This window comes from Musa acuminata, unplaced genomic scaffold, assembly GCF_036884655.1.
Source record: "Musa acuminata AAA Group cultivar baxijiao unplaced genomic scaffold, Cavendish_Baxijiao_AAA HiC_scaffold_503, whole genome shotgun sequence".
Taxonomy (NCBI): Eukaryota; Viridiplantae; Streptophyta; class Magnoliopsida; order Zingiberales; family Musaceae; genus Musa; species Musa acuminata.
Window position 1 is genome coordinate 1 of NW_027020748.1, and position 23,190 is coordinate 23,190.

At 35.7% G+C, this 23,190-nt stretch overlaps 3 protein-coding genes across 3 annotated transcripts; all 3 read right to left on the bottom strand.

Moving 5' to 3' along the window:
• Positions 1-16: 16 nt before the first annotated feature.
• Positions 17-3,443, bottom strand: LOC135660699 (calcium-dependent protein kinase 14-like; the record flags this gene model as incomplete). Its single annotated transcript, XM_065176420.1, has 7 exons — positions 2,774-3,443; positions 1,637-1,780; positions 1,364-1,516; positions 840-955; positions 421-588; positions 209-336; positions 17-116 (listed from the first exon to the last, which is right to left on the bottom strand). Coding segments are annotated over exons 1-7 (1,479 nt in total), but the record flags the coding sequence as incomplete, so codon positions are not given.
• Positions 3,444-4,259: 816 nt separating this feature from the next.
• LOC135586767 (probable peptide/nitrate transporter At3g43790) lies at positions 4,260-16,122 on the bottom strand. The gene is made up of 17 exons (XM_065176418.1): positions 15,701-16,122; positions 13,905-13,945; positions 11,688-11,748; positions 11,429-11,531; positions 11,211-11,313; positions 11,067-11,120; positions 10,905-10,967; positions 10,032-10,081; positions 9,873-9,948; positions 8,768-8,950; positions 7,942-8,029; positions 7,243-7,328; positions 7,052-7,159; positions 5,984-6,028; positions 5,801-5,889; positions 4,791-4,834; positions 4,260-4,609 (listed from the first exon to the last, which is right to left on the bottom strand). Exons 1-17 carry the CDS (start codon positions 15,837-15,839, stop codon positions 4,479-4,481), a joined length of 1,464 nt encoding a protein of 487 aa, XP_065032490.1. The 5' UTR covers positions 15,840-16,122; the 3' UTR covers positions 4,260-4,478.
• Positions 16,123-16,922: 800 nt separating this feature from the next.
• On the bottom strand, positions 16,923-22,755 carry LOC135660698 (rhodanese-like/PpiC domain-containing protein 12, chloroplastic). Its single transcript, XM_065176419.1, has 8 exons — positions 22,450-22,755; positions 22,177-22,293; positions 20,609-20,700; positions 19,292-19,392; positions 19,085-19,195; positions 17,635-17,743; positions 17,446-17,496; positions 16,923-17,232 (listed from the first exon to the last, which is right to left on the bottom strand). The coding sequence occupies exons 1-8, from the start codon at positions 22,688-22,690 to the stop codon at positions 17,152-17,154; spliced, it is 903 nt and encodes a 300-aa protein (XP_065032491.1). The 5' UTR covers positions 22,691-22,755; the 3' UTR covers positions 16,923-17,151.
• Positions 22,756-23,190: the final 435 nt, after the last annotated feature.

The window sequence follows — 23,190 nt, forward strand, 5'->3', positions numbered from 1 at the left end:
ATGGTTGATTTCTTACATTATCAGCATCTGCTTCAGAAATGATGTCCTTTATTTCCTCCCCATCGCACATTCCCTTCTCTTTGAGAGCTTGCTCGAGTTCCTCCTTGGTGATGTAACTAAAGCAAAGAAAAATTACAAGGGTTGGCATATTGGATCGGCAATTCTGTGGATGTGGAATTCATACTGCATCGATTTTTGTTGAGCTTACCCGCTGTTATCCTTGTCAAAGAACTGGAATGCTGTGTAGAGATGCTCTTCTCGGTCCATTCGATTCATGTGCACTGTTGCAGTGATGAATTCTTCGTAATCTATAGTCCCATTTCCATCTGCATCAGCCTGCATCGAGGAGGATCAAGGAATGTAGCATTTTGTCATTTGCATTTCCTAAAAGGAATTGAAATGCCTCAGCAAAGAACATACAGCTTCCATCAATTGTTTGACTTCATGTTCGGAGAGCTTTGTTCCTTGCTTGGCGAGGCCTTGCTCGAGTTCTTCCAGAGTTATGGTGCCACTATTGTCAGAGTCCATGTTCTTGAACATCTCCTTCAACCCCTTGATCTCTTCCTCCGACAGGCAGCCTGCTATCACCTGTAGAATCAGAAGACAGGATGTAAAATCGAGCAAATTATGAATATTTATTCTATTACCTGCAGAACATAAACAAAAGGAAATGAGTTCCAATGTCAGTTTCATCAGATCTTGTTAGTCCAATTGACAATGTTAACAAATGAAGGTGTCAATTTGAGAGCATCAGATGCAAAAACTGATCACCTATATAGGAATGTCTTTGAATCCCAATTTCCTACAATATCTGTGCCAGAACTCTCAAGTAAGCTTACCTTCAGAGCAGCTTTCTTGAATTGGTTCATTGCTTGGAACTGTTTGAGCCTGTTGAGTACAGTGTTATCAAGAGGTGTGTCTGGTGCTTCTCCATCTTCTTTAATCCAAGGATGGTCTGCAGGAGAGAACAAAGTGAGAGATTGTACTGGTTATAGTATCATGCATCATCAAAGGCATACATTTTTTGATTAGTATTCTTTGGAGAAACTTCCCTTGAATCCCCTTTAATATTTATAAATGAAGATAAAATAGGGGATGATTAATGCCATTCACATGACAATTGTTATTTGGAAGTAGAAGCAATAAAATGTGATTCAAATACGTCTACTTCGCTACATCGATGATAAAGAAACTTAAACAACCTGAAACTGAACATGAACAATTTCAAGTATTCATACAATATATCATGAAAAAAGTGCAAACATAACAAAGAAATAAATTTATGCGTGATTCCGAGGTGAAACACCGAAAGATGTAGCTAATTCCAGAATCCAATAAAAGAAGGAAAAAGGATTGTGATTACTCAGAACATCGAATGCTGTCAATCTCTGATTTGGGTCTGAATTTAGCATCTTCTTCACAAGATCCTTTGCACCAGATGAAATATTAGGCCATGGATCGCTCACAAAATCGATCTCTCCTCGTAGGATGGCATTGAAGATGCCACGTTCCGATTCTGCCAGAATTGACATTACAAATTTAAGCTTCTGTGTCTGTTCTTTTTTCAATGTTTTTTCATGTAAGGTATAACAAGCAGAACAAGTAAATTATGAGTAAAAATTAGAAAGAAATTTACCAGCCCAAAAAGGAGGAACTCCACAGAGAAGAATGTAAAGCATCACACCGATGCTCCAGATATCAGCTTCTGGTCCGTATTTTCGCTTCAAGACTTCAGGTGCTATGTAGTATGCACTGCCGACTATATCTCTGAATACTTCACCTGTTGAGACTTGAGAACATCATCTTCCATTCAAGATTCAGTCATACAATTCTTCCATAGTCCAAAAATGTCAGAAACAAAAACTATCTTTTAACTTCAAATCGTAGCACAAGCAGTTATTCAGTGCAATACGTCGTAATTAAGTCAGAGAAAACACTTTTTGAAGGGGAAGTATTGGAACAGTGAATCTTAAGAATGAAGAACATCTTTGGTTTAAGTGCTTCATCATCAAACTAACAGTCACTGACTATTTACTCATGCATTAATTTGCTACCGAATGAACAGGAAAAATACAACCAGCTACGTTTTGTTCGATCAGACTTATATGACATGTGTAGCACAACAGCAATGAATCTTCACCTGTGAAGCCTACTTCTAACTATCAATAGAAGAAACAATTCACAAAAAAGAACAGAACTTGCTAAGGTCTTTTACCTTTGCAGTTTATGATAAGAGGAAGCCATAAGATGACAGAATTCCATAGCGAATCCTTGACTAACCTGTAGCTAAGGAAATGTTGTATAATTAGCAATGGTATCAGATTGTTGTGGTTGTGAAACTGAAGGTACAAATTCTAGGAATTTATAGGTTAAAAGGGCAAATTTTCGATAGGCAAATTATCCAAGAACAGGGTATCGATTGCGCGACCCAGAGAAGGGTTATTCGAGTTTTTGTAAGAGGATATACAAGAGGATTATAAGTGAATGAGAATAATTCAAGGGTTCATTGATTCTATCTTTAGAATTGGATTTTCTTCGTGCATTAGATGGGAGTTGTCCGAATGATGTTAAATTTAACCTTTTGGTATGTTTTTATTTGTTAATCTCTATGGTTTCTTTTTTGGATTTCAGGTTTTTTCTATCCCTCTCCAACATTCAGCAACACGAAGAAACATAAGAACCAATAAATAAATATATATATACTGAATGCAAAATAATAAGAACAGCAGGAAACATAAGACGAAAGAGATGAGTGAGTAGGATTGAATCAGACCTTGCTTGAAGAAGACAGAGAGGCCGAAGTCTGTAGCCTTAAGGGGGGAGTCCTCCTCCTTGTTCAGCAACAGGAAGTTCTCCGGCTTGAGGTCCCTGTGCATCACCCCCATCGAATGGCAGGTGTGGACGATCTGCACGATGGTCCTCAACAGGGACGCGGCGGCGAACTCCGTGAAGTGCCCCTGGGCGACGATCCTGTCGAACAGCTCCCCGCCGGCGCACAACTCCATGACGAGGTGCACCGAGTGCTTGTCCTCGTACGCCCCCTTCAGCTCCACGACGTTGGCCTGTCCGGCCAGGTGGTACATGATCTCCACCTCCCTCCTCACGTCCTCCACGTCCTCCTTGGAGGTGAGCTTCCGCTTGGCGATAGTCTTGCACGCGAACTGCTCGGCGGTGGTTTTGTGGGTGCAGAGGTGCGTCACGCCGAACTGGCCTCGTCCGAGCTCTTTGCCGATGGTGTAGGTGGCGTGGACGTCCTGCATGGGGCGGCCGAGCACAAGGCCGATGGGGGTGGGCGGAGGGGAGGATGAGGAGGCCGGCTGATCCTGGGCGGCGACGTCGGGGGTAGCGGAGTTCGGTGATGGCGCCGCGGCGGTGTTCGGAGGTGGGCTTGGGCTCTTGGGCTTGTCCGTGTCATTGTTACCATGGGAGAAGCAATTGCCCATGGTGGAGGCGGAAGGAATGCTTGGATGCAACCAAGAGGGAGGCAGAGAGAGAGAGAGATGGTGGATATGGCGGGTGAAGGGAAAGTGAAGAGAGGGGGGTGGGAAGACGAGAGGGTATTAATAGGAGTGGTGAGGAGAAATTGGCGGGAGTCAACTGAAATTTGACTATTCAGGGAAACAATAATCCTATAAAAGAGAAATAGGTCGAAGCACATTTATTAGGATGTCAGTGGTGAAGTTAGCTCTTCAACAGATTCGAGTACTATATTATTTATTAGTCAAATTATGGAACAAATTCTCGCGTCCGTCATATTTTCTAAATATGTCTCTTCGTAGATCATCTTTGTCTTCATTTTAGATAGGGATTCTTTCATTCTTTTTATAGTATTAAATTAAACTAATTTATTTTTTAAAATGAAATTATATATATATATATATAAAGAATAATTTATTTATATTTTATTTGATTTAGGGGTATTGGAAAAGAGAGATAAATCCAAAACAAAAAAAGTTGATGTTTTTGAAACCTGATGTGATTTTGTATATAATTTCAGAAAAGTTGCAATCTTGCAATCTCATTACCATAGTATAATGAGAAGTTAATGAAGAAACAATTTTTCAGGGAGAATTTATTTGGCGAAGTTTTATTAAATCATTTATTTAATCATTATCAAGAAATGGAGCCTAACTGCTTCCTGTTAATGATATGTTTCAACAGAACAACCTGAGGAGATATACTTTGAGACAAAATTTAATAATTAGAACTCACTAATATTTAGACCAATCGAAGAGACTAATTCTCTAAGTCAAATCCTGGTCACTCTGGTCGTGAAAGATGATCCGAAGACTCGACCTCCATCATGTATTATATATATATTGTATCGATACATACTATTTCAAGCTGTCATCTGGAAGTTACCACTCTTCGTGCACTATATGAATGGGTATTATTATTTGCCATTCCTGCAATTTGTGATGGGTTGATCTTATCAGTTTTCATCAGTGGAGGCAGCCGCAGCCGCAGTCTTTGCTCCTTCAAGCATGCACTTCGGTGGCCAACAAAACGTAACTTCTTTTGTTGCTCGGTTGGGTTAGAAATGGTTTGAACGTCAGAAGGAGCCCAATTAGTGTAACCACATTGAGTAGAAAGAAAACCGCATGATCACCTGCATTTTAAAACAACAATCAATATAAAATCATAAGCTCACTAGATGATGGAAATAATATCTAGTTTGCATGCATTCATCATTCAACTAGATTATCTGGTTCTTTTTCATGAAAATAATATTGTGTGAATGGCAGAGGCTTTTGCAATGATACAAGGCTTCATAAAGAAGCAAATTATACCTGGTAAGAAGGAAGCCTGTTGACGCTTTTGTGCCCATGAAAATCTGCAAACACACAAAAAATTACAATAATAAATCATCCATAAATCTTGGTCGATGAGATTTCCTTAATGTCATCATTTTAAGGTTCATATAAAGTTCAACATGAACTGTTGACAAGATTCACGGTGAAGATTTAGTCGAGTATTACCAACCAAGCATCTGAAGCTTAAGATGATGACGATTTCACCTGTTTAATTGAGTTGTATGTTGGTAACAAAGTATCAAAGGTTAATCTCCATATATTCAGAAGCAAGGTATGTGGTACCGCTCAGTTTTTTCCGGTTCAATAAAGGAAAGGTACTGATCATTATAATTATCTAATTATTTTTTGGCTAGTACTGAATAGTACAGGTCTGTATACTGCTTGGTACACTAATAACATACTGGTCCGATAAACAAAATCGGTACTGAACATGATAAGACCTTGATTGAAAGTCCATCCGACTAACAGTAACCTACTTACGCTTTAGATCAGATAACTCTATATCACCCAACGGGAAAAATATTATAAAATGAGCATCCTGGAAATTTCTAAAGACCAAAACTTGCTTCCATCAGATTTACCATAAATCAAGTTAAGAGTTGATGACTAAACAGTGGCAGCATCATGCTACAAGACTCTACTGACATACAACCTTTTGGTGAACAAATTAATGCACAACAACAACAATATTATCCTCATAATACTGTACTGCCAAGTAAAAGAGAAATTCATCAGATTTTCCTCATAACATTGTTTGTTTAATAAATTGAAACATGAACTGGTGTCGGGCTTGAAACAGTTTGACTATTGATATGGCTTGTGAATTGAATACCATAAAATTAACAAACCATAGAAAGAATGAAGCAGAAAAAAACACTAAAGAAGCTGCGGATAAATAAGTGGTCTATACATATTTGCTTACTGACACTTACACTATCAGGTACTAAGTAACGTGTTCTGTGAAAAAGTTGATAAGAACTACTTACAGAGCCCCTCCACCTGCTGGAGCGACAGCTTTAAAAAGAGACATTGCAGTAATAGAAATACCATTTGCAGCACCTCTTTGATGCCGAGGCTGTGATAGGGAAGTTGCGAAAATGTAGTTCAAAAAAACATCTTCAGTGGCTAATATAAGTGAGTGAATCTTAATAACTAGAGTAGAGAATTACCACAGCATTATTCTGTAGGATGTTGAACCCATTAATGATGGTTATCTGATTGAAATACGATTAACTTGAATTAGAAGAACAATATAATTCACAGAAGAGAAGTATTGGATAAAAGTAATAACTAATGTAGGTATTAAAGTTAAAATGTCGTACAGATTCATTCATGTGCATCGTTATTATTATTATTATTTTTCCAATTCCATCCACTCACAAAGGCATACTGTTGAATGCAAGGAATCAAGTGCCCAACTCGAGTAATCATATTGACTGGTGTTAGCATTATGCAGCAAACTGGTTATACTAAATATACATAAATAAGGGAGGCCCAGTGATGACACTATCCCCAATATGGGGTCTGTTTCTCACTAGTAAACCATGACTTCTCACACTGGTGCACCAATGTATTGATATTTGGTACAGACTGATACTTAATTCATTGGTTACAGTTCCTTTGACATTGTTTAAGAGTCAAAGATCATGTATGGCTGAAAAAAAAAAATTACTTAGGATGAATCTAAAAGCATGTAAAAGCGGAACAATTAACTCCAAGGTTATTATACATGCCCCCGTATTTGCAGCATACACAGAATAAAAATCAGTGTTATTTTATTGTCAATGTGGACCAAAATTTTGGATCTAAATAAATTAGGTCCATTGAACATTTCTGTATTGTTGTGTGGCACAAACTATAGACTCACATGAAAACCTGAATAAACAAGGCCATGATGGAGAAGACAAAACTTTAACCTGAATTTTACCAGAAACCAGCATTAATGTCGAAGGCATAAACAAAATAATTTCCATAAACCTGATAAATCTAGATAAGTCATCTTTTTAGTTGTTAAAATTAGTTGTTAAAATTTGTCCTGTATTCTGATTAGATCATAATTCAATAAAGCTGGCATGAGTATGTCAAGTTGATATGTAAAAGCCAACTGCATCACTGTATAATAAACGATGATGGATGAATATTTAAAATTGTTTTAGCATACAAATGTTCCAATGTGATGACAATGTATTAATTTTTGTATGTAATGCTATTAGGAAGAGAAAGAGACAAATACTCACAGAAAAAGCATTCTTCAGGAAGGATGCACAGTTCACAATTAACTGAAGTTCTAATCCAGATAGCTTAGACATAAATGGATAACCGGCAAGCAATGGTATAGAAAATATCTGCACATAGAACACCTCTCATCAATAAACACTCAAAATATATTGACATGAAATGACCACAATGGAAGGCATTGATTGCATACTGCTGCAACACGAGATGAAGTGATGGGTCCTAAATACTTCTCGAAGGGTGGATAAAGAAATATTTGATAAACCAGGAGACCGATACCTAGTAATGAGCAAGTCAGTAGGTACATTCTTAGTAAATCCCTAAGCTTAATTTCCTGAACCATTCACTATAAAGGATTTTCTTGACAAAAGTACAATTAACTTAAGTAGATCAATAAGCTAAATTACTGCTTGAACTTTACATAAGCCAAGGAGATGAATAAAATTATGAACAATTTAAGTCAACAATTAGAATTTTTATTCAGCTGTATTCGCTAGCATCTTATTTAAAGATCCCGTGCATTGAGACAGATGTATTTTGCAGTTTTCTAGAATAATGTAATTAAGAAACTTTGTGGCAAACTAGATTTGATAATAATAAGGGATAAATACTATTACAGTGTTCAAAAGATTTCATCTAGTAAGTGGAGAAAGCACTGAAATGTTAAATCTGGACTATTCTTTTTTATTTTAAGCATCAATACATGCCCCATTTCGGAGAGTTCAAAATAAGCAGATAAGTACTTTTAAGTCAGATGAAAATACAAATGCACCTCAGTTTAATACGCAATCTGCATACTTAACTTCAGAGTACATCTACACCACTTAATGATTTTCATCCTTACTGAATGTCATGTATTACTTCTCCCAGAGCTTAAGAATAACCTTTTTACCTGTAATCGCAAGTACTTCTCCAACAACCTGAGATGAAAAGCTCAAGCCACCATAAGATTGATTACTCACAGCCCATAAGGAGAATATCTGAAATGTTGTAAGATGGAAACTTCTCACCAGGATATACAAAGAATGAATAAAAGGAACAAGACAATGGGAAGAAAATGTCTAAGTGGCAATTGAAAAAGATTTCTAATGTCTTCCATGCCCCATTTAGATATATATCAAAGGTACTTTGAGGATACATAGTGTATGCTTCCCAGGAAATCTTTGTATATATATATATATATATATATATATATTTTATACACTACTATAACAACAACAAACCATAATGTCTCAATTATTTGAAACCGACTACATGAATCTTGTCACTTTTGAGTTATATAAAAAAAATCATTAGTTAAATTAAAGGTATTTAAATTTTTATTTATAGTTTCTACTAAAGACAAATTAGGTCTCCCCACCTCTCCTCGTACAACTAATATTAGTTGTCTTACTCTTACCTCTTCTGATTATAACATTTATGATTTGCCTTTAAGTTGTTACCAAAAATTCTATTTTGAATACTATATCAGTAATCTGCTAATTCAAATTTTCTATGAAAATTATAAAAAAATGTTATTGTATTCATGATTTATGATGACGAATTTAAATATTACAGATAAACATCCAGAGTTTGTCATCTACCACAATTATTTAGATTTGATATATTGGCTAAACAATATCATGTTTTATTGGTATGAAATATGTAAGTCCATGCATCATACAGGTATAATATCCTTCTAGAACATATACTGAAGATGTGTTTAGATAAGATAATACCTCAGAGTATGCCATATCTTGAAGGGAGAAAACACAATAAACAATGATTGCTGACATTAAAGGCCAATTCTTTATCAAGCTTTTAGAAGCCTCAGTTTCTTCACTACTTTCTCTTGTTTCACATCTAATTAGTGAACCCTCCAGATCTTCAATTTCCCATTTGTCATGAATGTGCAAAGTCTCCTACGTATGGGTAAAACTTAGACAACAAATCATGTGAAGAACCAGGATAAATTCATCATATATGACATGAAAGTAACTTGTTGCAACATTAGCTAGTTAAGAAGGCAAGTTAAAGAAATAAGAACTGCCTAGACATAACAGAACAGAAGCAACAAAAAGATGAATTTCATGGAATTCTAAACTCAAAAAAGATAAATTACAGCAGGTGACAATAAACTGGTATTTCGTATGACCATAGAGTGGTTTGTCAAACTTAAAAAAAATCAAATTTATTTGTAATTTAAAGTATTCAAATTGATGACCCAATATATTGCATTATAATTTTCAGGGCAGGCCAAGTTGACCCTATTGTCCTAGTTAAGATATCATCACTTATTTTCTCCACTAATTTTGTGCTTGCCATAACATAATCACATAAAATGAAATATTAAGCATCTACCATTCATTCAAATGTAGGTGCTTATAAGCTTTGTATCATATTTCATGATTAAGATCATTAAACAAGTCAAAATGCAAGAAAGAACTATTGCAGTTTGTTTCTGCAAAGATCACCAAGGATATAGAAATATCTTAAGTAATCCACAGATGCATTTACAGTTTCCCTAAAATCCCAGTGCCATATCTATGTTAATATAATCATTGGAAAGACATAGTCTGCTGAGAAGCGAAGAAAATCTAGAAAATGCCTGGAAATTTCCGATAACTGTAAAATCAGGAAGTCATATGATTGAAAAAGCAAGTGCAGGCTTATAGATATAATGTAAGTATAGCTTTAACTTGTTTGGTTGTCAAATTTTGCTAAGGTGAGTAAATATGAGGCATGATGCTTTATTTGTGATAGTTCACAAAAGTGCTGCAAGTCCAAACACCATCCTGTTTGCCAAAAGAATTAAACTAAGAGGCACATAGTGCTATTACTTACAGGAAGCCAGAGACATGCAACAGTGGCAGCGATTGCCACAAGAGATATGCAAAGGCATGGTAAAAAGTAAGGAAACCTGCAGTTGATTGCAAACCTTGTTTATTTAGCTTTGAGTGACAAGTATACAAATATAATTGTCTGCTATGTTTCTATTTTCACCTGCCAAATAATGACTCCTTTGAAAAGATATTTGGGTATTTCTCTGCAGGCTGAAATAATATGCATCCATAGAAACATGTGAATGAGTTAAATAGGTAACACAATATATGGAAGAAAAACAGAAGCTCAAAAACTATGATATAAGCAACTGCAAGAAAGAGCAGATAATAAAGAGTGATCACAAGCACAAAAATGCTAGGTGTTTCTACATTGGACTTCAAGAAAATAACCCAACTGCAATTATTTGACTGTATTAATAACACTCAAAATCTGGCAATTTGGTAATAATTTAAATGAAAGATAACAGGAAAGCATCATTAATTTAAGAAAACCAGTACCATAACAAAATGGAAATTTGTTTAGACTTCAAATTGCAGAAGCCTAAGTATCAACTTTATATAAAAACTTGACTACTCAGGAAACCACTATCTTTTTCTCTTATTTAATGATAGTTCTTAACTGTGAAAGACGTCCAGTTATTATAACCTTTTACGAGTATAATTTTTTTTCTTTCCAAGAAACACTGCATCTTATTTTCCACCACTTGTTCAAAATGGGTGTCTTCATGCAGCTGGATGAGTTTGCAGCAATGAAGCCCCTAGCTTAGCAGAATGTTAAAACTATTTTTCTTCAATTATGGGAGATATTACACTGCTTTACCATATGAAATCCAAAATTTTAAGAATTCTTCTAGATTATGTTTAGATTCATACAAAAAGATGCTACATGGGTCCTTAGTACAGCAATAGTCCCGTAACAACAATTGCTGGTTGAATTGAACTTCATACTCACTTAATCATTAAAGAGAACTTTCATGTATCTAATGGTGTATTTATATAGCTGTTTGATAAGTCAGATTAAGAAAATCAGTACCTGAGCAAGGAAACCTCCAATAGCTGGACCAACAACTAATCCTATGCCTCGTGAAGTACTAACCTATAACCAATTAGTATGCAATTAAGACTGGAAATGACCAACAATAGTAATTGGAAAGATAGTTTAAAACAGACAAAAAGCCATATATAAGGTTCTTACAAGGGATAATCCTAGAGCTTGATATTCTTTTCGGCAAACTTCTGAAGCATAAGCCTGTATTAAATTTCACATAAAGCTTCAGTTAGAAACTTAAGCTAAAATCTCCGAGAAGAATGAGCAACTTGAACCCAATTTAGTATATACCTTTATTGGACCAAGCAAACCACAAAAACATCCCATAAATGATCTAGAAATAATTGCCATCGAATAACTCGTGCTAAGCCCAAAAAGTGTGTTGAATATTATTCTGAAAAATTAACTCAGTTGAGAGGGAAAAGTAGCACATCGATTAGAAAACTAACCAAACTTCACTAAGGTTACAATAATTAATTTTAGTTAGTAAGGCATCATATAGTTCTTACACTGAAATAATACTAATGAGTATAACTGGTTTCCTTCCATATCGATCTGCCACAACTCCCCAAAATACTGAAGTCAGAGCTCTTCCAATCATAAAGGAAGATCCTTCAAAATAAACAAAAATTGAGAACCAAAGTCTCCACAAATATTCAATTATGCCATTCTACTATAAAGAAAGATAATTTCTTGTATCACTTAGAGAGAGAGAGAGAGAGAGAGAGAGAGAGAGAGAGAGAGAGATGGAATGCATCAAAAACTTACCTACAAAACCAGCATAAAACCCAATATCCTCTTCTCTTTTGGCAATATGTAAGTCCCTTATCTGAGAAAAAGAACATGACAGAGAGGGTAAATTAAATAGCTATCATGACAATTTCTCAGGCTTCTAGGGATAACAAATAATGCTAGAAAACATACAGTAGGCATCTCTTATCCAGTTCTAAAGAGTGTCACAGAATCAGGGTATACCACTCAATGATAAGAAGACATTAAAGATAAAACATTCAGGATTAGTCTATCACTGTGAGTGTAGAGTATCACATCAGCATTAGCAGAGGCATCGCTTGAGAATCCCACTACCCACCACCACTAGTTTAGCACCCATAACAATTCTCGTATGCCACCACCATCAAGAGGATGCAAAGCCCAAAATAGGAGTCACAGCACAATAGATGGAAGTAGAGAAAAAAATGAGAGCAATGATAAAATCCACAAATTGTGTGCAATTTCTACACAGTAAAATTTTCACAGAAGTAAAAGAAAATTAAAGAGTCTCTAAAATTATACTGTTAGGCAACCAATCAATCCACCCTAAAAGTAACAGGAAAGCCAAAAGTGGGAATGCCATATTTATATATTTGAAACAATATCCAATTAACTATTTTAGACTGGTCGAAATCCAGATAGACCTTATTTTATATTGTTTTTGAACTTTCTATTCATATATAGTCAAATTTATTAAATTTAAGTGGTTTAAATTTAAGGTTGCTCCTTGATACATTGGTAAGGTTGTTCCTTTGCAATTTGAAAGACCGAGTCACAAAAACAATCATTTTAAAATATTTAAATGTAAGACTGCGTATATTGACTCTCCTCAAACCACATTGACAAGAGCATCATGAACTAAGTATGCTTTTATTAATAAATTTAAGTAGTTTTAATCTATAAAATAATAAATAAAAAGACAAAATAGTTGTATCTAAAGAGTATATGTATAAATAAACAAGTTCTAACTATTGGGCATGATAAACTTGATGTAAATCCACTATGATGATCGTGATGATCGTGGTGAGTCCACGAAGGCTGGATTGAGATCCTTGATGTAAATTCATTGTAAATCAATATATTATGTCCATAAGAACTATATATAAAGCTACTCATATGGCATCTAATATTGATAAATAATATGTCATTGATATAATGATAATTTGGTACTAATCATTAACTCATCAATGTGAAGTTGTGAACCACTCATGTGGTTGAGGTACATTAGGTAACGGGTCTCTTGAAGTTTGCCAGTAGAGCTTATCATCCAGTCCAAATCCAATATCGACAAAAAACTGAACAATAAGCTCGATTCAACAGGGTTCTGAGGTAATAACTCTTGAATCAACCAAGAACCATCTAGTTAGGAGTAGTTGGTGTATCAATTCATGCTCGAACCAATAAATATCACCCTATACATACTAATGTGAGAGGAATTTAAAATCATGAGTGTATGTTAATTGATAATCAATTATATTGTAATATTTTATATTTTATTAATTAAAATTAAAATTCAAAATTCAAGTTGATATATTATATTGCCAAAATATATTGTTGAATGAACAAAAACTGGTGGCTCTATAAAGTTTAAACACTCTTTTAATTAATTGGGGACTTTATTTCATCTTGGAGAAATTTGTTTTCTATATGTTTGTGAAGGTGAATCACAAGTATTTCACCTACCGAATCCTCTAGGACAAACTCACCATTATTTACAAAAAAAAGAGTCGAAGCCCTTTTTCAAGCTAGAATTCCAGTTTCAAGCAAATTCTTAGACAATAACTTGCTCCCAATTGTAACTGCATTTATCCAAGTAGTACTAATGTTTGAACAAGTATGGATGAGTGTATCTTTGTTAGACGTATTGGAGATAACAATACATATCATTCTTTAACCCTATTATTAAATCAACATAAACTTTATGGATCACCAAACAACTTGTATATGCATTCATGCTAACTTACAGATCTTGACAATATGAACATTAATGATGTTGATGAAATTGATATTAGTGATACTATCAACATTGACAGTGATCACAAGTTGGGGTGCTTCAGTGATAGAAAAGCAAATTCCATCAGAAGTCACATAAAAAAGAAGTTTTAAAGCATATTTTTTTCAAAGTAAAATCTGAACAGATTGTGTAAGTGCAGCAGATTGACATTTCATGAGACAGAAATCATGGTTATTGAAACGAAGTTTTGTTGCACGTACCATGAAGTATAAGAAAGGAAACAACGACGATATTGGTAAGGCTGAAAAAAGCAATATCAAGGTATGAGACACAGTGACACAAAATTAACAAATAAATCAGTATGAAAGAAATTTTGAAACAAAATATATTTATGTATACGCTTTATTAGCAGATAGTCTATAATATATTAGCACAAAATGAAGCAAAATAAAGTGGAAAAAAAAACATGGCATAAATTCTTGGATATCTGTGCATCAAAACATCATCATTTTTGCACTTTTAATTTGGAACATCTTTTTGACTTGACATGTAGTTAAGGGGAAAACGAAGAGAAACAATTCTTTGCATAACAGAAACTTATATCATTATCAATAGATTGCATTCTTCGGGGGTGCTCCTTCGTGGTGCTATCTAAATGCACATTTATGTGCAATGCATATGTCATTGAGGTAGATCTTGATTACTGAATCATTGTACAATAAACTGTCTTTGAGGAGAGCAATGTCCGTATGCTATCAACATGTTCAAAGTATGATAAGAATGTCCAGCATCTCTTATGTAAAGCTGATGACAAGAATATTATGACTTGAATTGAAAAGTATACTACCAGATTGAGTCGAATTAGTTGGGTAAATTTATGCCTTTGACATGGATCACCCATTACCATCCATCACTGTCCAATTCCCTTAGATGTGAAGCTGAAGTCATATGGGAATCCTGAAATTCTTACCATAACTGGAAACAAAAGAAGAATAGACTGAACATTTTCATGCAGTTGATGCACGTCTGAACATTTCTAGAAATCCAATTGCAGATTTGTGATTTAATTTGATCATGATGATGTAAAATATTTTATTGGATGTTTCCAAATTGCAGCACTGTACTAGAACCTATTATAATAATCTCAACTTTGCAAGTTTGGCATCACGACTCTCTCATCAACTTCTTGTCACAAATGATTACTCCTATATGCAAAGCCCAAGCAACATAAAAGAAATGTTCTCTTCTCCACAGGGAACAGAAAAACAATTGGTCTATAATGCAGTCTATTTACTTCTGAACTTTATAACTTTTTTTGACACTCTCATGAGACTCATGACACATTTCTCCACTAGTGTAATAATCCTTGTTTTCTCATAAATCTGTCAAATAATTAAACCGCACAACTAACGTGACTTGTGCATAAAAAATATGTAAAAGATTCATCCTATATGATCTTTTGCTTCTCCTATTAACATATTATAATCATCGCCACTTATCAAATTTTTGCCTCTACATATAGAGTCTATGATAAATCCTATATGAGACTTGGTTCATCTTTTGCCTCTACATATAGCGTCTATGATAAATCCTATATGAGAGGAAGGACCATCCCAAAGTACGGTTCTCGTGAAATCAAAGCGATAATTTTGGATCAGTCAGCAGGCACATCGCCTAGTGGAAGATCATTGCAAGGTAGCTGATAGAGAATACAACGGGTTGGGAGTTGATGCACCTCAGTGCAGCTTCTCAAGCTTGAAAGCAATCCATAACTTGGAAAATCAAGCCACAGAATACCACCTGATTCGTACCACAAAATCTCACGTAAAGTTGATTGCCTTTTAATTCCCTCAAAAACGTCACTCGATCAAGGTGAAAGAAACCCTAATTCCTTCCTGGCACAGCCTAAATCACGCAGTGCAAAGCCTATCTGGAACTATTTCCTTGTATCTCGAACAACAACAATGAATACAAATTGCTAACGAAGAATCACCGAACAACATGTAAACAGCAAGCACTAAATCATCAAACGAATCGTTCGAGATTGTTGACTCACCAGAGCAGAGCGTGACGATCCAAATGAAGAAGAACTCCCCGTAGGGAACTCCACGATGGACCTCGTTCTTCCGGTCCTGCTTGCATCCGGGGCAGTTCTCATGGTACACCTTCATCGGCGGCCCCGCGGTACCCTTCATGACCACCACCACCACCACTCCAAGAAACAAGCCCTAGTTTCGGCCAGGGATCAACCAAGTGCACAAGAGGCTGCGATCGGGTTCGGGGCTTCAGATAACAACCTTGAAACAAGAAAGATTCCGCTTCCGTTGCTATCCAAAACTACTGCTCTCTCCCGTCCTCCGCGATCTCATCATCAGCATCGGAATGGAAGGGAAGGGAAAGGTGGAATGCAGGCTATGGATGGATCGAGAGGCGGTTTTGCTATTCTGCGCTTTTGAAGGTGCGTATGTGAGAGAGAGAGAGAGAGATGAGAGAGGAAATCCGTGCAGTATGGAGTATGGACTCTATATATATATCTATAGATCAACGCTTGAAATATCATATTTGCCCCTTTCAAATTCTAATCAGATTTTACATATAAGTCCCTTCACATATTGTAAATCTCGTTAACGTCCACCAAATAAACTTATATATGATAATTACTATGGTTATATTTCAAATATGTTAAATATTAGTGAGTTTTTTTGAGCTTTTACAAGGAATTTAGATTTAGATAAATAAGCAAATAAAAATCGTTTATTTGGGGATAAATGTTTGCCAAATATATGGGCTCAGAAACACGTGTCGATGGGCGGATGGTGGGAAAGGGACGCCGGCGAGATGTTGACTCGGTCCATCTTTGTGATTAGGAATTAGAGCAAGACTTCGATCCAGATTGGATTCGTCGTCTCATGTGTTCGCTTGGGTTCTACAGCTGATGCGTGGTTGTGGTTGTGGTTGTCAACCTATGTTCGCAGGAAGCGGAGAAATATGTTGTGGTTGTCAACCTATGTTTTCAGGGAACGGCAATGAAGTTACAAATCATAAAAATAATCAGCGAAAACAATGCATCGTCCATCATCTTGCAACACAAGCCATTTGCAAACAGCGTTACAACCTCAGCATGAAGAGCTGCATCTAATCATACGCATCACTCCGATCAACTTATTCATTGTGTGCTTTGTCCTCACATGACAGTTTGATGTTCTCATCGAAGTCAATCTCCATTCTTGATGGGTTTGACCACCTTAGGAACCTAACAGATGTCAATGGAAAGAAAGTAAACGCAAATCATCCTGTGTGATTGTTACAACTTGTACATCTCTATGATGCTACCCGAGTAAAACTGCTCAAAGTAGTCTTAATCCATACATTTGTAGCATTAGATTACAAATCATGATGCTTGTATGACCTACCTAATAACGATACAGATACATGGAACTACTTGCATGCACAGAATATGCTTATTCGACAAAAGCCACTAGTAGGTAAAGAACAGGTGAAAGTTGTTCAATATGTCGGAACAGATGGATCAGCTTTGATGGCATAGGCATGAATTCCTCCAGATATGTTGAAAACTCTTTTGAATCCCTGCAAGATGCAAAAACACAGGAGAGAATATTACAGCAACATCAGTAGGCAATATATATTGTGTGCATAATGCATGTATTGATGTGAATGAAAAAAGATAAGCACTTCAAGTTGCACATTATCATGTTGTGTAAACATAAAAAAGACAAGCAACTCATCATCGAAAGAAGTATCCACAATTGGAAAGCAATAGCTTGTGATGAAGTGATATACCTGTGTCTGTAACCATTTTGCTATCTGTAGAGACCGCACACCATGGTGACACTGCAGTTCAGGATAACAAGCTCGAGTGAGATCAAACAGTATCATAATAAACAAACAACATCAACAACAAGATGTAATGCCCCAGTTATTTAGGGAACTTCAAAATATGGTACTAAATTTCAGGAATTCTTTTATTACCAAAACATAAGTGTCCTTTTCAGGATCAAACTCATCAGTTATCAGTGATCCCCATGTTCCAAACTGATGAAGTGGAAGAACCTTAAAGCCAGGCAGAGAAGCTTGAGCTCTGTCATGCAGAATTAACAGATGATAAAAACGTCTGAGGTTGTCAATGAGCTTATAAAGGCAAAGCACCCAAAATTATATTAGATTGCCAATGTATAAAAATTATAAATCCTAAGAAGCAACTATTAAGACCAAGAACAACAAAAGGCAAGCCAGATATAAGAAACAATCTGATGCACTACATCATCAAAGGCCTACAAGAAGTTGCATCTCGGGTCCGTCGTATTGCAACTTTTTTTCAAAAAGAAACTACTACAAAGACATTGAAAAGCATATAAATGAACAGCTCGAAGTAAGGTTTGACCAATGTTTGCTCCCTTTGGCAATTCATGATCAAAGGACAACTTGAGAAGGACTATGAACAAAACCATATTAGAAAATTACAGCACTCACATTTTCACCGTATACTGTGAAATATTGGATTCGATGCTTGAACCAGTAGAAGTTTATAATAAAAGGTCACCTTCCAGTGATTAATGCAGATCCTTGCATGATTGTTCAATTCCAATCCACCTAATATCAAAGAGCTTCTTCTGCAAAGCTCTGGTGTATACATCTTCAAACAAAACTAATTAAAACCAACTTTCAATTTCTTCACATGCTTTACATGTTACTAAGATTCAAGCAAGAGGTTAGCTAAGATGTGTATTAACATGACATAGTCCAAGTTAGCCTGCTATAAGGATATTCACCGATGGTTGAACATGTTTTTGCAGGCCTATCCCTTTCAGGCTTCATTCTTCAAGATTTTTAAAATGCTTGTATGTGTATTAACATGACATAGTCCAAGTTAGCATGCTATGGATATTCACTGATGGTTGAACATGTTTTTTCAAGCCTCTGCCTTTCAGGCTTCATTCTTCAAGATCAAAATGCTCGAATGAGCTTTGACATGAGCCGACTGATCCCTTTGATTCATCAAATGTCAGATAAGTTCACGATATTAATCATACAGACACATGCCAAAATGTTGTATTCAGATACTCATGAGTCCTGGGTTGACCAGAGGGATCCTGGTAAAAGTAGTCATTCAGCAACTTTTTCACTTGGACCATTGAATAAGTAGTTTTTTTATCACTGACGTGTCTGTAAAAGAGAAGTTCTGAATATCTACCCTAAACAATTTGGCAGAAGATATGAAAAAAAGAGCATCTGTCAAGTGACCTGGATCTCTATTAAGTCCAAGAGACCATTCTGAGTAACAGTATGTTAAAAATGAAAGTCCATCTGTCAGGCATATCTTAACCTCTGTTTACCAAAAAGCAAAAGTTCAGTCGATGTTCCAGAAACTTAAAAGACAGAGCTCAGGCTGCTAAGAAATAAATAAAAGAACCATACTTACACTTCCTCAGGTTCTCTTACATCTATCAACTGAACTTCCTCAATAAAACTTGGATCTTGCATTTTCAGATGAAGTTCTTCAGGCTCAACATCTTGAAGAACTGATTCTTCCCTGCGGTTGCAGGATTTTCCAGAATAATCATTCTGACAGCTATGTGAACATGAACAAGTACCCAAAAAAACCACACAAGACATCGACAGTTTGTACCTCTCAGAAAGCACTTGCAGGAGGTGCCATCCGTATTTAGTCTTACAGCGTGTGATTTTGTTTAAAGGAGCACTAAATGCAGCTTCCTCAAATTCTGGAACCTGATCGGATTTCTCGAATATAATTAAATATTACAAGATACTTGGTTTCATGTGATAATATCTTAATAAAATTTCAGTGGTGAGGAGAAAAGTAACATCTGCCAAAGAAATTGTTAAAAAAAATTATAAATTCACGATATTAGAAACAGAATTACCTCATGCAACTAAAATGATCGACAACTCAATGTTTTATGCATCTTTAGATACAGAAAGTTAAAAAGTCTTTTCTGCTAGATTTTGATCATTTCAGCACTGGTACATAAGCCAAATTATTTGTAAGATGGGAAAAATCTGGTTGGGGGCACTGAATAAATTTGACACCTACCACAAGAATAATATGAGAGGACAAATCATTCCATTAGAGAAAAGAAACAATGTACCAGGACCAGTTTTTCATATTATAATGAGTTATCTTGAGGAAGCATTCCATAGATATCGGAGAGCAGTCTCAGCTAAAAAAAATGTAAACAAGAAACTAAAAATAATTTGGAACACTTTGTAGTTGAATTACCAAGGAGCCTGTTCCATGAATTTTGAAAGTCCCACTAACAGTTACAAATTGAACCCAAAATTCAGCAAAAGTTCCTTTCGTTCATCACCTGGCTCTTAGTAATAAATGGTAGATCCTTTTAAGCATCAAAAGTGGTGGACTCTGGTAGAACAAGTAGTTTATTAATAATTAATAATTCTAAAGTATTTTGCTGGTGATACTGAGACATCAGATTTCTTGTCAAACACAAGTGGAGATTTTCTGTGGGAAATCTTTTAGATGAAATAAGCCTCAAATCCATTATATAAACACGAGCAGGTCTACAGAGCTTTTCTCTAAATGCTAATTTCTCAATTATTTTTCTGAAATCTGAACCTTTCAGCAACAATAGGAAGAGTCAAGACTATCCTTTCTGTTAATACCAAACCATTATTTAGGTACTCTTTCTAATAATTTTTGAATTATAACTGTAAGAAGCTTTAATCTTTTGGTGCATAAATGAATCAACTTCTTGAATTTTACAAAGGTGACATTTTTTACTTGTTAGAAGTGCAACAATAAATTAAAAACTCCATACTCCTGAATCCAGCAGAAGAATGATAGGCCACATGCACATCAGTATGGTTGGTTTCTCTATATAAGGCATCTGACTAACTAGCCATATTCACTATCATTTGAACTAATTAATGCCATCCTAACTTTGCAGAAAGTAACATAAGAAATTACCGTTTGCCCTCTTCGAATCCACCCAAGCATTCCACCATTTTCCTTTGATGGACATACAGAGTATTCCACAGCTAAATCGCTTAAATCCACTCCTGAAGATGAATCAGTGTATAACCATACCTTTATCAAGATACAATTCAGCCTACAATTGAAAAAAAAAAAAAAACTAGAAATTCGCTTAGAGAAATCGTAAAATGAGAGAATTGGTGGAAAACAAAATACTTGAGGGTCAAAACAGGTTATAACCAAAATGTTATTATGGGCTATGAAATGAATGCATTATCATGTTGACTTCATGGAGAACCCAGACATGAAAATGACTGAAACTTCAGGAATTTCAAAACAAAATTTTCTTTTTCTCAATGTATCTTCACACAGGTTAAATTTTGTGAAAATTTAGAGTCGACCGCATTGAAGAGTAATAAAAGGAATTCGTTATGTTAAATGGATCCACTACCACATATCTCGTCTATGGCTAGAGAAAATATTTCAGGGTTATAACTTTGAGTAATGTTATTGCAGATTTAGAGGAAGAATTGATTATGAACAAGCAATTGTGACAGCTACATGCAAATGATCCAAATATTTTCAGTATCAAGAACATCAAAAGTGAAGCATCAAATCAGATGATGAAATAGTTATGTTATAGTAGATATTATTTGTTCCTCTAGAGTTAGCTCAAAGGAAGAAATTCCTATATGCACATGGACACTTATACACTTCAGGGCGCTGAGCATGCCTTGACACTTCATTTCAGCGAACCATAATACTATCACTGTTGAATATGAGACATCAGATACTTCTGCACACAAATTTTGCCTTTAATGTGAAGTTTGCCGACAGTAAATGTAACTATTAAGTTTTCCTCAATGCACATGTAATATGAATATAGCTAGATATAAGTGGAATCTCATGTCTCAATTTTGAAGGTTTCCATCTCAGATTCACAACACTTGGACAGTTGAGACCCGAGACCAACATCACGTCTCTGAGTCACTACTAGCTATAGCCGAGAGGATATTTCAAACATCGGAAACATTTGAGTGCAATCATACTATCAACAACACGTCTCTAAGAGTCAAGACAATTGAGTTCTTGAAAATGAAATGGCCCTCCCTCTTCTTGTCCCCCACCATTTGTAACTCAGTTAAATTAGCATTTTAGTTTGCTCTTTTTTGTCTATCAGCCATAACTTCCCATCTAATACAGGTCCTTATTTTTCATTGAGTTGTTTACATTTGAATAATCAGTATTACCTAATTGTTTACCTCACTTATCACCTATGCAATCATAAATAAAAACAGCTTGCAGGGAGTATTGTTCAAGGCTACAACATTTCACCTCAACCAAACAAATATCATACGCAAAAAAGAAAAAGGACTTCTGTTTCCTGTAACCTTGAATTTCCTCCCTAATCTAACCATAAGAACATCGTTCAGAAAACAGCCACTTGCAGCACTTATCATTACCCCACCAAGCATGAAATTTCACAGCAACAGCGTCGTAAAATATAAGTTTATAAATAATTACAATGCAAAAAATAAACAAAATTCAAAATGGAAGCTGACCTCCTGAAATACGCTGCTGGAGCTCCAGCAGAAGCTTAAGGTTGTCTTCACCGACAAGAAGATGCTGAACCAGAAGCTCCTTATTCTCCCTTCCACTGCTTCCAGCACAGTAACAAACTGCAAACAAACATTACAAATCAACCAGTAAAAGTTAGGTAAGCCATGGTGACACTCCCAAATACATCTAGTGACTAGTACAAAACCCAAAAGCACAGAGCTTTATTGCTTTGAATTTCGACAGACCAATCCAAAAACCTAGCTTTCGAATCAAACCTTTGGTCCGCAACCTTGGGGTGCCAACCACGGGCGGCGCGGCCCACGTCAAGAAGGAAGAAGAAGTCGGAGGAGAGACAGGCGAGTGGCGCAATCTTGGGGAGAAAGACAATTGGGGCTGAGAAGAGGAGTATCTGAAGGGGGAAGGAGGTCTCGAAGCAGAGACGATGAGGGAGGAGATGGCTGGGAGTCTGATCCGCTGCAGGAAAAAGGACGAGGAAGCTGAGGGAAGTCGGGACATTGCGATATCATCTATCTGCTTCTGCCGCCAGATCTCAATAGATTTCTGGTAGCAACCTCGGTGGAAACGACGTCAGGGGAACCGCATTTATTGGAGGTATGTAGGCAACATATTGGGCCTTTAATGGGCCTAATTTATGACCCAAATGTAATCCTCAAATGATTGAAAAGATTATCGTTATTATTTTTTTCTTGCAAACTAAAAAATATATTTTCTTGAGATATTGATATCAAATCAAAATCAAAATATTTTCTTAAGTTGGATTGGATTGGAAGGAGAGCGATTACAAGTCTAACCTTACGAAAGTGAAACATTCAGATCCTATATAGAATTAAAAAAATAATTTTATAGGATTTAAAATTAAAAGATAGGGATTTTATTGGAACAACATAATTAAATATTTTACTTTTGTAAGTATATAAATCTTAATATAATTTCTAAAAATATAAAAATCAGAAACGAAAGATAACTAATTACATGAGATAATATGTAATTATCTT